Raw genomic sequence first — 16,957 nt, 5'->3', positions numbered from 1 at the left:
GGAGAGAGATAAGAAAACACTACAGATATATGTGCCTAGGTCAAATTTCATGAATCAGGTTTACATCCAGTTTAAGATAAAAACCTTCTGCCTTTACAATCCCTTTAATAATTATGCTACCAAAATTAGTGTGTGCTGTAAATTGCCTCCAGCATTGCTCCTGTTCCTTATTGCTGGAGGCTGCCATTTTGCTGAAACCCAGAGCCCCAGCAGTAAACCATAAAGCGGAATTATTTAATGATTTTAAAAAACAGTTACATTCCCAGGAATGCTAAGATTGCTAACGGTCACATTTGCTTGTTTCCTCAACCAAACTGTCAAACCATCAAAAGTCTGGTGTCATAACTGATCACATGTGCATCAACATGGCAGTTGCAGATCAAACAGAAGCAGCTTCCTTGGCTGTAAAAGGATAAGAGGGTTTAATTCCACTTTAAGGCTGCCACCAGATCGGCCTCTACAAATTCAGCAGTGCTTTAAAATAGAGGGCATCTCGGCTGAAACAGAGCAGGGTGAGACAGCGTATTACTGGATTGTAAACAGTATAGAAACCTATTTTTATTGTTTTACATAGCTATAAAAAGGGCCAGCCTAAAGTGATCTAGCAGGACTTCATTGTCTGACTGAAGTTCCACTTTAAGTCATTTTCAAGACAAAAATACGCATTTGAATATGTGATGTGTGCAACAGAATTTAAAAATTGTTTCAGCAAGGAAAGGGTAAAACTGAACAGGACTGCAACCCGGAGATGACCTTTGAATAGAAAAGTCATTGTGACAACACATTAAATGACATCTCCCCTCTAACATTACTCAGTCCCCGAGCTCCGCCCTCTCTTGTCAGTAACAGCCCCCTCTCATACAGTTCTCAGTACAAGAGCCCCGCCCTATCCTTGGGATTGACAGCTCCCCTCTTAGTTCCCGAGCTCCGCCCTCTCGCGTGAGTGACGGACCCTTCTCCTACAGTTCTCAGTACCCGAGCTCCGCCCTCTCCTGTGAGTGACAGGCCTGCTTATGTTCCAGAGCTCCGCCCTCTCGCGTGAGTGATGGACCCAGCTCCTACAGTTCTCAGTACCCGAGCTCCGCCCTCACCTGTGAGTGACAGGCCTGCTTATGTTCCCGAGCTCCGCCCTCTTGCGTGAGTGATGGACCCCTCTCCTACAGTTCTCAGTACCCGAGCTCCGCCCTCCCCTGTGAGTGACAGGCCCGTTTGTGTTTCCCGAGCTCCGCCCTCTTGCGTGAGTGATGGACCCCTCTCCTACAGTTCTCAGTACCCGAGCTCCGCCCTCTCCTGTGAGTGACAGCTCCCCTCCCAAAACAGCTCTCGGTACGAGAGCTCCACCCTATCCTTGTGAGTAACAATCCCCACCTACTTGTGCCCTTCGAAAACAAAGACCCAGCCTTTAGCTGCCTTTTCCATGCCTGCGCAACTTTTGATTGGGTGTCTTTCAATGACTCGTAGGCCCTCTCTGTTAGCTGTCCTTGTAGTGCCTGCTGGTCCCCAGCTGCTGAGGAAGCTGTAGGCATTGCGGGTCCGCCATTGCTTCGGTTCCCGGACGTCCCTACGAGTGTCACGCCGCAGCTTCCTCACATTCCCCTTGGCAGCTCTTCCTTAGACCGGCAGCATGTTGGAGGAAGCAGGAGAGGTGTTTGATAACATGCTGAAAGCGTCATTCCCGCTTACCTTCATCGTCTTCATCCCCGCCGTGCTGCTCCTCGTGTCCCCGCTGCAGGCCGAGGCTGCTCATGAGTTCACCGTCTATCGCATGCAGCAGTACGACCTGCAGGGACAGAGCTACGGTCAGTGACAGCTCCTGGGCCTTCATTGCCACCACGTCAGCACATGCTCATTCCAGGACACACATACAGTACTCATTCATAGTACTATACCTGGACAGACATACAGTACTCATTCATATTACTATACCAGGACAGACATACAGTACTCATTCATAGTACTATACCAGGACATACTCATTCATAGTACTATACCAGGACAGACATACAGTACTCATTCATATTACTATACCAGGACAGACATACAGTACTCATTCATAGTACTATACCAGGACATACTCATTCATAGTACTATACCAGGACAGACATACAGTACTCATTCATATTACTATACCAGGACAGACATACAGTACTCATTCATAGTACTATACCAGGACATACTCATTCATAGTACTATACCAGGACAGACATACAGTACTCATTCATATTACTATACCAGGACAGACCTACTCGTTCATATTATTATACCTGGACAGACATACAGTACTCATTCATATTACTATACCAGGACAGACCTACTCGTTCATATTATTATACCTGGACAGACATACTCATTCATATTACTGCAAACAAAAACACAAAAAAGGGCACACCGACCTAGCGCATTATCCTCAATATAGGCTTTATTATTAAAACATAAAAATGGCTACTCACAAACACAGGTGAAAATCAATCACATCAGACTCATGAACTTGAGTATCAGAAGTAGTCCATACAGGTGTCCATAGTCTCATTAGGATGATGACTGATGCGTTTTGAGGCATATGCCTCTTCCTCAGGGCTCTGAGGAAGAGGCATATGCCTCGAAAAGCGTCAGCTGTCATCCTAATGAGACTATGGACACCTGTATGGACTACTTCTGATACTCAAGTTCATGAGTCTGATGTGATTGATTTTCACCTGTGTTTGTGAGTAGCCATTTTTATGTTTTAATAATAAAGCCTATATTGAGGATAATGCGCTAGGTCGGTGTGCCCTTTTTTGTGTTTTTGTTTGCAGTATTGTTGGACTGCCCCAGTCCTTTAGGGCAGCAAGACCTTAGCCTTCCGAGATGCCATTTATAAAGTCCAGTCGGAAAAGCAGTTGGGGAAGCCTCATTTTCTGAGCGCAGGAGAAAGGTGGTTCATTCACCACATTTTGTTTTGAGTCATTCATATAACTATACCAGGACATACATACTCATTCATATAACTATACCAGGACAGACATACTCATTCATATAACTATACCAGGACAGACATACTCATTCATATAACTATACCAGGACAGACATACTCATTCATATAACTATACCAGGACAGACATACTCATTCATAGTACTATACCAGGACAGACATACTCATTCATAGTACTATACCAGGACAGACATACTCATTCATAGTACTATACCAGGACAGACATACTCATTCATAATACTATACCAGGACAGACATACAGTACTCATTCATATTACTATACCAGGACAGACATTCTCATTCATATTACTATACCAGGACAGACATACTCATATTACTATAACAGGACAGACATACTCATTCATATTACTATACCAGGACAGACATACTCATATTACTATACCAGGACAGACATACTCATTCATATTACTATACCAGGACAGACATACAGTACTCATTCATAGTACTATACCAGGACAGACATACTCATATTACTATACCAGAACAGACATACTCATATTAATATACCAGGACAGACATACTCATTCATATTACTATACCAGGACAGACATACTCATATTACTATAACAGGACAGACATACTCATTCATATTACTATACCAGGAAAGACATACTCATTCATAGTACTATACCAGGACAGACATACTCATTCATAGTACTATACCAGGACAGACATACTCATTCATATAACTATACCAGGACAGACATACTCATTCATAGTACTATACCAGGACAGACATACTCATTCATAGTACTATACCAGGACAGACATACTCATTCATAATACTATACCAGGACAGACATACAGTACTCATTCATATTACTATACCAGGACAGACATTCTCATTCATATTACTATACCAGGACAGACATACTCATATTACTATAACAGGACAGACATACTCATTCATATTACTATACCAGGACAGACATACTCATATTACTATACCAGGACAGACATACTCATTCATATTACTATACCAGGACAGACATACAGTACTCATTCATAGTACTATACCAGGACAGACATACTCATATTACTATACCAGAACAGACATACTCATATTAATATACCAGGACAGACATACTCATTCATATTACTATACCAGGACAGACATACTCATTCATATTACTATACCAGGACAGACATACTCATTCATATTACTATACCAGGACAGATATACTCATTCATATTACTATACCAGGACAGATATACTCATTCATATTACTATACCAGGACAGATATACTCATTCATATTACTATACCAGGACAGACATACAGTACTCATTCATATTACTATACCAGGACAGACATACTCATATTACTATACCAGGACAGACATACTCATATTACTATACCAGGACAGACATACTCATTCATATTACTATACCAGGACAGACATACTCATTCATATTACTATACCAGGACAGACATACTCATTCATATTACTATACCAGGACAGACATACAGTACTCATTCATAGTACTATACCAGGACAGACATACTCATATTACTATACCAGAACAGACATACTCATATTAATATACCAGGACAGACATACTCATTCATATTACTATACCAGGACAGACATACTCATATTACTATAACAGGACAGACATACTCATTCATATTACTATACCAGGAAAGACATACTCATTCATAGTACTATACCAGGACAGACATACTCATTCATATAACTATACCAGGACAGACATACTCATTCATATAACTATACCAGGACAGACATACTCATTCATAGTACTATACCAGGACAGACATACTCATTCATAATACTATACCAGGACAGACATACAGTACTCATTCATATTACTATACCAGGACAGACATTCTCATTCATATTACTATACCAGGACAGACATACTCATATTACTATAACAGGACAGACATACTCATTCATATTACTATACCAGGACAGACATACTCATATTACTATACCAGGACAGACATACTCATTCATATTACTATACCAGGACAGACATACAGTACTCATTCATATTACTATACCAGGACAGACATACTCATATTACTATACCAGGACAGACCTACTCGTTCATATTACTATACCAGGACAGACCTACTCGTTCATATTACTATACCAGGACAGACATACAGTACTCATTCATATTACTATACCAGGACAGACCTACTCGTTCATATTACTATACAAGGACAGACATACAGTACTCATTCATATTACTATACCAGGACAGACATACTCATATTACTATACCAGGACAGACCTACTCGTTCATATTACTATACAAGGACAGACATACAGTACTCATTCATAGTACTATACAAGGACAGACATACAGTACTCATTCATATTACTATACCAGGACAGACATACAGTACTCATTCATATTACTATACCAGGACAGACATACAGTACTCATTCATAGTACTATACCAGGACATACTCATTCATAGTACTATACCAGGACAGACATACAGTACTCATTCATATTACTATACCAGGACAGACCTACTCGTTCATATTATTATACCTGGACAGACATACAGTACTCATTCATATTACTATACCAGGACAGACCTACTCGTTCATATTATTATACCTGGACAGACATACTCATTCATATTACTGCAAACAAAAACACAAAAAAGGGCACACCGACCTAGCGCATTATCCTCAATATAGGCTTTATTATTAAAACATAAAAATGGCTACTCACAAACACAGGTGAAAATCAATCACATCAGACTCATGAACTTGAGTATCAGAAGTAGTCCATACAGGTGTCCATAGTCTCATTAGGATGATGACTGACGCGTTTTGAGGCATATGCCTCTTCCTCAGGGCTCTGAGGAAGAGGCATATGCCTCGAAAAGCGTCAGCTGTCATCCTAATGAGACTATGGACACCTGTATGGACTACTTCTGATACTCAAGTTCATGAGTCTGATGTGATTGATTTTCACCTGTGTTTGTGAGTAGCCATTTTTATGTTTTAATAATAAAGCCTATATTGAGGATAATGCGCTAGGTCGGTGTGCCCTTTTTTGTGTTTTTGTTTGCAGTATTGTTGGACTGCCCCAGTCCTTTAGGGCAGCAAGACCTTAGCCTTCCGAGATGCCATTTATAAAGTCCAGTCGGAAAAGCAGTTGGGGAAGCCTCATTTTCTGAGCGCAGGAGAAAGGTGGTTCATTCACCACATTTTGTTTTGAGTCATTCATATAACTATACCAGGACATACATACTCATTCATATAACTATACCAGGACAGACATACTCATTCATATAACTATACCAGGACAGACATACTCATTCATAGTACTATACCAGGACAGACATACTCATTCATATAACTATACCAGGACAGACATACTCATATAACTATACCAGGACATACATACTCATTCATATAACTATACCAGGACAGACATACTCATTCATAGTACTATACCAGGACAGACATACTCATTCATATAACTATACCAGGACAGACATACTCATTCATAGTACTATACCAGGACAGACATACTCATTCATAGTACTATACCAGGACAGACATACTCATTCATAATACTATACCAGGACAGACATACAGTACTCATTCATATTACTATACCAGGACAGACATTCTCATTCATATTACTATACCAGGACAGACATACTCATATTACTATAACAGGACAGACATACTCATTCATATTACTATACCAGGACAGACATACTCATATTACTATACCAGGACAGACATACTCATTCATATTACTATACCAGGACAGACATACAGTACTCATTCATAGTACTATACCAGGACAGACATACTCATATTACTATACCAGAACAGACATACTCATATTAATATACCAGGACAGACATACTCATTCATATTACTATACCAGGACAGACATACTCATATTACTATAACAGGACAGACATACTCATTCATATTACTATACCAGGAAAGACATACTCATTCATAGTACTATACCAGGACAGACATACTCATTCATATAACTATACCAGGACAGACATACTCATTCATAGTACTATACCAGGACAGACATACTCATTCATAGTACTATACCAGGACAGACATACTCATTCATAATACTATACCAGGACAGACATACAGTACTCATTCATATTACTATACCAGGACAGACATTCTCATTCATATTACTATACCAGGACAGACATACTCATATTACTATAACAGGACAGACATACTCATTCATATTACTATACCAGGACAGACATACTCATATTACTATACCAGGACAGACATACTCATTCATATTACTATACCAGGACAGACATACAGTACTCATTCATAGTACTATACCAGGACAGACATACTCATATTACTATACCAGAACAGACATACTCATATTAATATACCAGGACAGACATACTCATTCATATTACTATACCAGGACAGACATACTCATTCATATTACTATACCAGGACAGACATACTCATTCATATTACTATACCAGGACAGATATACTCATTCATATTACTATACCAGGACAGATATACTCATTCATATTACTATACCAGGACAGACATACAGTACTCATTCATATTACTATACCAGGACAGACATACTCATATTACTATACCAGGACAGACATACTCATATTACTATACCAGGACAGACATACTCATTCATATTACTATACCAGGACAGACATACTCATTCATATTACTATACCAGGACAGACATACTCATTCATATTACTATACCAGGACAGACATACTCATTCATATTACTATACCAGGACAGACATACTCATTCATATTACTATACCAGGACAGAAAGCCTAACTCCAGTGTGTTTTGTTTTCTAGTTTTGGGTAGGGGGGCGATTACAGTTTGTCACATTTTTAACTCTGTGACCCCAGTGGGGACATTTCTATGACTTCCTGCCCTGCTGATGCCTTTTACTGAAAAAAAAAAAAAAGGTGAGGACAGCGAAAAGAAAAAGTAAACTTTTGTTTTCATCTCTGTCCCCATTGGAGACATTTTCCATCAATTCCTGTCCTGAAAAGAAATACCAGGGCTTCTCCCTCCAAAGGGGACACCGAGCAATAAAAACCTGACTGGGGCGCTAGATCTTGGCTGTTCTATTCACCTTGAGGATATAAATACAATGGCTGGTGTTGGGCTGTCATTTTCAAAAAGTATTCACAGGGATGGCTAAAACATGAGAATTCTTTGTTTTATAATCCAGCTGTAGGGGTCATGATATGGTATAAAGTTGTGGGGATAGTACCTAGTTTGCATGAGATTAGACGATGCTGTGTTTTGTAAGTTAGTCCTAGACATGGAAGTGTATTTGGACTGAACAATGTTCCCCTAAACATACACGCTTAAAGCGGAGTTCCACCCAAAAGTGGAACTTCTGCTTTAGGGAGTCCTGACCCCCCGACATGCCACATTTGGCATGTCATTTTTTTGGGGGGGGAGCGGGTACCTAGTTTTGACAGGTACCCGCTCCCACTTCCGCTCGGAGCGCAGCGGCGCCCTGAGCGGAAGTTCTCCTCTCCCCCTCCCTCACTGCAATCTTCTGGGACACGTCAGAGGTCCCAGAAGATTGCCGGCCAATCACGGCGTGCAGCGTGACTCGCGCATGCGCAGTGGGTACCCGGCTGTGAAGCCGCAAACTGTAACAGCCGGGTGCCCACAGCAGTGATGCCGGCGCCGAGGGAGAGGATCGAGGCTTCCGGCGGCCGCATCGCTGGACCGTTGGACAGGTGAGTAAATGGCTGGAACTCCATTTAAGCCTGGTACACACTAGTATTTTTTTTTTTGGTTCAACCCAGCAGGGCTGAACAAAATAACTGACAGCTCAGGAAGGGCTGCTGTACTAACTATGCAATGTTAGGACAGTGATCTCACCTGCTGTGCTGTTGTGTTCTGACAGGGAAGGGGGGTGGGGGCTCCCTGCCAGAACACTGTGATCAGCACTCTCAGCCATCGGCTAAAAGCGCTGTTCAGGAACCAATCGGCAGACCTTTTTTGGTCTTGGCCCTTTGACAGAAGCCAGCTGAACAGCTGGCCTCTGTTAGACTGGCTGCAGTACTACATTTGGCTTGTGTGTACTAGAATTAAGGCTCCATTTACACCAGAGATTAAGGCATGTGTGAATTGTAGCGGCAGTTCCTGATGCGTCTCTCAGCAGCTAGATCAGTGATGTCAAACTTTGGCACCCCAGATGTTTTGGAATTACGTTTCCCATGATGCTCCACTACACTGCAGAGTGCATGAGCATCATGGGAAATGTAGTTCCAAAACATCTTGGGTGCCAAGGTTCGCCATCACTGGGCTAGATGCAGCCGCCGGCCACATTTACTATAATGACAGGTCCCTGGTGGTCAGTTATTTGCGGCTCTCTGCTCAGCCAGTGATTACTTGCAGTGATCACTGCAGGACGCACACATAGTGCCTCCAGTGGCAATCATCTCAGGTAATCACTGGCTGTGTGGACTAGGGCTGCAACTAACGATTATTTTCATAATCGATTAGTTGGCCGATTATTGTTTGGATTAGTCGGATAATAACCTTAAAAGTGTGGTGTATAATTTAGTTAATGTGTAAAGTTAAAAAAAAAAAAAGGCAGTTTATTCCTAAATATATATATATATATATATATATATATATATATATATATATATATATGCAGTGGTAAATATAAACTAGAAAACGTACAAAATCCGGGGAAATTGTGTGAAGTGTTCTTGCCGCCACCGGTAGTCTCCAGCTGAAGTGGGCGGAGTAACTATGTGTATGGGAGTGGCAGCAGTTTGTGTGGTGGGTGGGAGTGGCTGTGTGGGAGTGGCAGCAGTTAAGAAATGTTGGCAGTTGGAAACAAACGGTCTACTTTTGAACATTCTGGAACATTCCCCCATTCATTCTTATAGGGCAACTTACCAAAGTTGGAGGTGCCTATTTTCATCAGGCTCTAGTGTAAAAGCTATAAATCTCACAGCTTAGAGACTTATACCGTAGGAATCACAAGGCCCCGGCAGACATTTTGTTGTATAGTATGTCTATGAAACATTAAAACTGAAGGCACAGTCACAGGTTAGAAAATGGCCTTTATATTTGAGATGGTTTGAGTGGAGTTTCAATGAATGTGAATGGAAGGTGTGAGTTGGAAACAAACGATCATAGTGTAAAAACTATTAGGGCTATGGCTTAGATGTGGACATGTTAAGTGGCAGCAGGGATAGGCAAACGTTTTGATGTAACATTTGTGTAGGTGGTTTTAAAAATGAGGGAGTGGCAGCAGTTTAGAAATTGTGGCAAGATTTCTTCGCTCACCCTCTAACTATTTTCAGGTCCCACTCTAGTTTTGAACATTCCGCTATTCGTTCCTATGGGGCCAATTTTGCCACAAAAACGACGATATTTCACAAACCATTCAGCGAAACCTTCCAAAAAGTAACAGCAATGTGATCGGGAACGATCCGCTCGTTTCGATATATTACTTGTCTGTGTAGTGTAAAAACTGTGGGAGGAGTTAGGGTGCCTACATTTTCCCATAGGCTTTCACTATCATAAGAATAACTAGAAAACGTACAATTCCCGGGGAAATTGTGTGAAGTGTTCTTGCCGCCACCGGTGGTCTCCAGCTGCAGTGGGCGGAGTAACTGTGTGTGTGGGAGTGGCAGCGGTGTGTGTGTGTTTAAGAGCTGGTTCACACTACCCCTACCAGAAAGTCACCCCGTGACTTGAAGAGACTTGTTTAGAGACTTGTTTAGAGACTTGTTTAGAGACTTGTTTAGAGACTTGTTTAGAGACTTGTTTAGAGACTTGTTTAGAGACTTGTTTAGAGACTTGTTTAGAGACTTGTTTAGAGACTTGTTTAGAGACTTGTTTAGAGACTTGTTTAGAGACTTGTGCACTACTTTGAAGAGACAGGCGACTTTGTCTGTGGGGAATGCCTGGCTAATCTCTTTCTTCTTCCTGGAAAGTCTGATAACAAGTCGTGTCAATTAAGATAAGGAGGCAACTCCCATTGAAGTATATGGGACAGTCGGATCACAGGTCGCTTCAAAGTAGTACAGGACCCTTTTCTGAAGTCGGAGCAACTTCAGTAGTGCCAATTAAGACGGCACTGATTGATTAACATTGCTTGTGTTATGTCAAGCTACCTGGGGCAACACAAGTTGCCTCACAAGTCGCGCTAGTGTGAATGGGCTCTAAGTGTGGTGTGTGTGTTGAGTGGCAGCAGTTAAATGTTGGCAGTTGGAAACAGTCTAGATTTCAAATAGGGCAGGGAAGAGCGGTTAAAAACAAACTGCTCCAAATTGCTCACTTCACTGGCGGTTACCATCTTCAAACGGTCGTAGTTTTAAAAACTATAAATCCTACAGTGAAGCGCTTTATATTGTGAGAATCACAAGACCCAGACCTACATTTTGATGCATAGTATATCTCTGAAATATTAAAAATGAAGGCACAGTTGCAGTTTAGAAATTGCCCTTCAAATTTGAGGTGGCTAGAGTGGAGTTTCAGTGTCAATGAGCGGCGTGAGTTGCAAACGGTCATATTGTGAAAACTATCAGGACTATGGCTTAGCCGGGGACATTTTTAGTGGCAGCAGGAATAGTTGAACACTTTGAAATATGTGTAGGTGGGCCTGAAAATGAGGGAGTGGTGGCAGTTTAGAAATCTTGTCCTGATTTTTCAGCTCCCACTCTAGTTTTGAACATTCCACTGTTCATTCCTAACGGGACCAATTTCGCTACAAAAACCCAGATATTTTGTGAACTATTTGGCAAAACGTTCCACAAAGTAATAGCACACCAATCGGGAACAATCCACACGTTTTGGTATATTGCTGTCTATGTAGTGTAAAAACTATGGGGGGGGAGGGGGGGAGAAAGGGTGGTAAATTTGGATATAATAAAAATATATACCATATGTGAGATAACAGTAAGTGGTCTTGCCATGCAAGAACACTTAATAACCAACTATATGGTTGGGGAGCAAAATCTCTAATCCACTCTGAGAATAACAGACAGAAGAGATATACTGTATATACTACTAGAGGTTGAATCCAGTAAATATCATCAGACTCAGAGATCAAATTTATTTCAAGAAAAAAAAAATTGATTGTTTTGCCGATTTTCAGACAGAACTTCCTTTTTTCATTCAGCGAATGTATAAAGATTTTTTGTATAAATATTCTCGCCTGAAAATGGATACAGGTATGGCCAGCATAAGGCTAGGTTGCCACCTATGCAGTTTGCTTTTGAGCCGTTTCTGCAGTGCGTTTTTGCCACGCGATTTGCTTTATGCATTTTTTTGCTTGTTGGGCAAATTACAAAATGCAATTTGTGGCAAAAACGCACTATATGCTTTTCTACAGTTTCTCCATTGAAGTCTATTGAAGCCAAAAAATGTGGACGTTTCCCATAGGAAACAATGTTAAATGAACAGTAATGCGTTTCTGCAGAAAGCACCAAAAAAAAAGCATCGGTGTGAACCAGGCCTGAGACGTTAAGTAGCAGCAGCATGCTTTTTTTTTTTGGAAGTTTTTTGGAAGTTTTTGGGGTTAAACTAAAATGAGCGCTTTATAGTACAAAAAGAGCAGATAATCGCGACTATAAGGGGTTAATTTATACTGTAAAACAGTAAAAGTAATATATATTACTTATAGATATACATACATATATATATATATACATATATATATATATATATATATATATATATATATATATATATATATATATATATATAATCTATGTATCTATATCTCTAGAAGTAGGATTTTTGGGCATTTTAACTAGGAGTCAGATATGGAGCTGTATGAAGGGTGAAAGGGAGATATAAATCTTTTATATTAAAGTAGTACAAAAAGCTGAGATTTTTTTTTATGGATATAATCGTTTTAAATACCATGCACAATACTGGTAAACATTTACTTTAAATGTAATTGTATTGCCTTGTATTACCTTCAATCTTTCAGCTTCCACCTTCTCTGGGTACAGATGCTCATCTTCCCCCTTCAGAGTGCCCCAATAGCAAGCTGCAAAATATAGTATAGAGTGCTTCTATAGCAAGGTAAAAAAGTTCTGCCTTTAGAACCACTTACTTCCTGCCCAGGACTACATGTCCCACGAGGCACTGCTCCTCACACATTCACAAATTTTCAGGCACTTACTGACATGTATGGTGGGTGTTCTGAGTTGTATGTGTGCTGCACTGTGTATACTGACATGTGTGAATGGTGTACTGAGCTGTATGTGCGCTGCGCTGTGTATACTGACATGTATGGAGGGTGTACTGAGCTGTATGTGTGCTGCACTGTGTATACTGACATGTATGGAGGGTGTACTGAGCTGTATGTGTGCTGCACTGTGTATACTGACATGTATGAACGGTGTACTGAGCTGTATGTGTGCTGCACTGTGTATACTGACATGTACGGAGGGTGTACTGAGCTGTATGTGTGCTGCACTGTGTATACTGACATGTACGGAGGGTGTACTGAGCTGTATGTGTGCTGCACTGTGTATACTGACATGTACGGAGGGTGTACTGAGCTGTATGTGTGCTGCACTGTGTATACTGACATGTATGGAGGGTGTACTGAGCTGTATGTGTGCTGCACTGTGTATACTGACATGTATGGACGGTGTACTGAGCTGTATGTGTGCTGCACTGTGTATACTGACATGTATGGAGGGTGTACTGAGCTGTATGTGTGCTGCACTGTGTATACTGACATGTACGGAGGGTGTACTGAGCTGTATGTGTGCTGCACTGTGTATACTGACATGTATGGAGGGTGTACTGAGCTGTATGTGTGCTGCACTGTGTATACTGACATGTATGGAGGGTGTACTGAGCTGTATGTGTGCTGCACTGTGTATACTGACATGTATGAACGGTGTACTGAGCTGTATGTGTGCTGCACTGTGTATACTGACATGTACGGAGGGTGTACTGAGCTGTATGTGTGCTGCACTGTGTATACTGACATGTACGGAGGGTGTACTGAGCTGTATGTGTGCTGCACTGTGTATACTGACATGTATGGACGGTGTACTGAGCTGTATGTGTGCTGCACTGTGTATACTGACATGTATGAACGGTGTACTGAGCTGTATGTGTGCTGCACTGTGTATACTGACATGTACGGAGGGTGTACTGAGCTGTATGTGTGCTGCACTGTGTATACTGACATGTATGGAGAGGGTGTACTGAGCTGTATGTGTGCTGCACTGTGTATACTGACATGTATGGACAGTGTACTGAGCTGTATGTGTGCTGCACTGTGTATACTGACATGTACGGAGGGTGTACTGAGCTGTATGTGCTGCACTGTGTATACTGACATGTATGGACGGTGTACTGAGCTGTATGTGTGCTGCACTGTGTATACTGACATGTATGAACGGTGTACTGAGCTGTATGTGTGCTGCACTGTGTATACTGACATGTATGAACGGTGTACTGAGCTGTATGTGTGCTGCACTGTGTATACTGACATGTATGGAGAGGGTGTACTGAGCTGTATGTGTGCTGCACTGTGTATACTGACATGTATGGAGAGGGTGTACTGAGCTGTATGTGTGCTGCACTGTGTATACTGACATGTATGGAGGGTGTACTGAGCTGTATGTGTGCTGCACTGTGTATACTGACATGTATGGAGGGTGTACTGAGCCAAGGGTGTAGGAACCCACACAAATCTGGGGAGGGACAGCATTTTTACTCGCCAGGTATATGTTTTTTCAGTAAACTGCGAGAGAGAGAGAGTGTGTGTGTGTGTGTGTGAAAAATCTCACAACAAACAAATATGCAAAAGGAACAGTTCTTTATCAGGTCAAAACAATTGCAACTGTGCTGTGCCCCCTTTAATGCAATGAACACTGTGCTGTGCCCCCACAATGCAGAGTTCAGCGTGCGTGCCCCCTTCAATGCAATGAACACTGTTCCGTGCCCCCATCAATGCAGAGTTCAGCGAGCGAGCCCCTTTCAATGCAGAGCGCCACAGCATTGTCCCCCAATGATTGCAGAGTGCCCACAGCATTGTCCCCCAATGATTGCAGAGTGCCCACAGCATTGTCCCCCAATGATTGCAGAGTGCCCACAGCATTGTCCCCCAATGATTGCAGAGTGCCCACAGCATTGTCCCCCAATGATTGCAGAGTGCCCACAGCATTGTCCCCCAATGATTGCAGAGTGCCCACAGCATTGTCCCCCAATCAATGCAGAGACCAGCGTGCGTGCTCCCTTCAACCCAATTCACTTACCTGGCGGCGGCTCGGCTATCGGCGGCGGCGGGAAGGTGAGCGGCTTCTCCCTCGTCCTCTTCTGCGGCGGGAACCGGCGGGCGGCCTCTCCTCTTCTCTGCGGCGGGATTCGGCGGGAAGGTGAGCGGCGGTGACGGTGAGTGACTGACGCACGCATCGGCACCGCCCCCATTGCGACGTCAGCGATCGGATGTCCTGGATGATGATTGGTCCAGGCTGGAGACTGGACCAATCACAGCCAGGACATCACGAAGGTGGGGGTGGCCAAGCGCTCTTTCCAAGTACTAAACTGGGGGGGATTTCACCATACCTGTCCCCCCCCGCATTATTTCCTGGGGGGGATGTGTGTCGTCCCCCCCATCCCCCCCCCCCCCGGTTCCTACGCCCATGTACTGAGCTGTATGTGTGCTGCGCTGTGTATACTGACATGTATGAATGGTGTACTGAGCTGTATGTGTGCTGTGCTGTGTATACTGACATGTATGGAGGGTGTACTGAGCTGTATGTGTGCTGCGCTGTGTATACTGACATGTATGGAGGGTGTACTGAGCTGTATGTGTGCTGCACTGTGTATACTGACATGTATGGAGGGTGTACTGAGCTGTATGTGTGCTGCGCTGTGTATACTTACATGTATGGAGGGTGTACTGAGCTGTATGTGTGCTGCACTGTGTATACTGACATGTATGGAGGGTGTACTGAGCTGTATGTGTGCTGCACTGTGTACACTGACATGTATGGAGGGTGTACTGAGCTGTATGTGTGCTGCACTGTGTATACTGACATGTATGGACGGTGTACTGAGCTGTATGTGTGCTGCACTGTGTATACTGACATGTATGAATGGTGTACTGAGCTGTATGTGTGCTGCGCTGTGTATACTGACATGTATGGAGGGTGTACTGAGCTGTATGTGTGCTGCACTGTGTATACTGACATGTATGGAGTAGGGCTGCCACGACGCGTTGACTACAAAAAATAGTCGACGTGCGTGAAAAGCGTCTACGCGTGACGTCACACGCCCCCTGGCCGGCCGCCGCGCCGCTTGAAATTCCCCCGCCGGGCTCCGTCCACACCGATGCCGGAGACAAGACCGTCCACACCGATGCCGGAGACAAGAGGTGAGCGCTGACCGTCTCCAGCACCCCTGTACTCCGCCACAGCTTCTGCCGCAACGCCATCCTCCCCGATCACCCAGCTACTTAAGAGATGTCACATGTGCGGCACTACACCGGCTTGTAATGGCCTGTACTAGGTGGGAGGGCTTACTGGGGGGTCTGTACTGGGAGGGGGCTTACTAAGAGGTTTGTACTAGGTTGGAGAGCTTACTGAGTGGTCTGTACTAGTGTACTGGGAGGGGGGCTTACTAAGTGGTCTGTACAGTACAGACCACTTAGTAAGCCCCCCTTCCAGTACAGACCCCTCAGTAAGCCCTCCCACCTAGTACAGACCACTTAGTAAGCCCCCCCCCCCTCCCAGTACAGACCCCTCAGTAAGCCCTCCCACCTAGTGCATACTGTACTAGGTGGGAAGGGCTTACTGAGGGGTCTGCACTGGGAGGGGGGGCTTACTAAGTGGTCTGTACTAGGTGGGAGGGCTTACTGAGGGGTCTGCACTGGGAGGGGGGGCTTACTAAGTGGTCTGTACTAGGTGGGAGGGCTTACTGTGGGGTCTGTACTGGGAGGGGGCTTACTGAGG

At 43.1% G+C, this 16,957-nt stretch overlaps 1 protein-coding gene across 1 annotated transcript in view; it reads left to right on the top strand.

Moving 5' to 3' along the window:
- Window positions 1-1,459: 1,459 nt before the first annotated feature.
- Window positions 1,460-16,957, top strand: part of NCLN (nicalin) — a 58,893-nt gene continuing 43,395 nt past the window's right edge. Inside the window, exon 1 of the mRNA XM_082270590.1 lies at window positions 1,460-1,799. Coding sequence (XP_082126716.1) covers window positions 1,625-1,799 — 175 coding nt within the window. The 5' untranslated portion in view covers window positions 1,460-1,624. The remainder of the gene's footprint in view (window positions 1,800-16,957) is intronic.

This window comes from Pelophylax lessonae (genome assembly GCF_965119305.1).
Source record: "Pelophylax lessonae genome assembly, chromosome: 1".
NCBI classification, from domain to species: domain Eukaryota; kingdom Metazoa; phylum Chordata; class Amphibia; order Anura; family Ranidae; genus Pelophylax; species Pelophylax lessonae.
The sequence above is the reverse complement of the archived record's forward strand: the minus strand, read 5'-3'. Positions and strand labels throughout refer to the sequence as shown.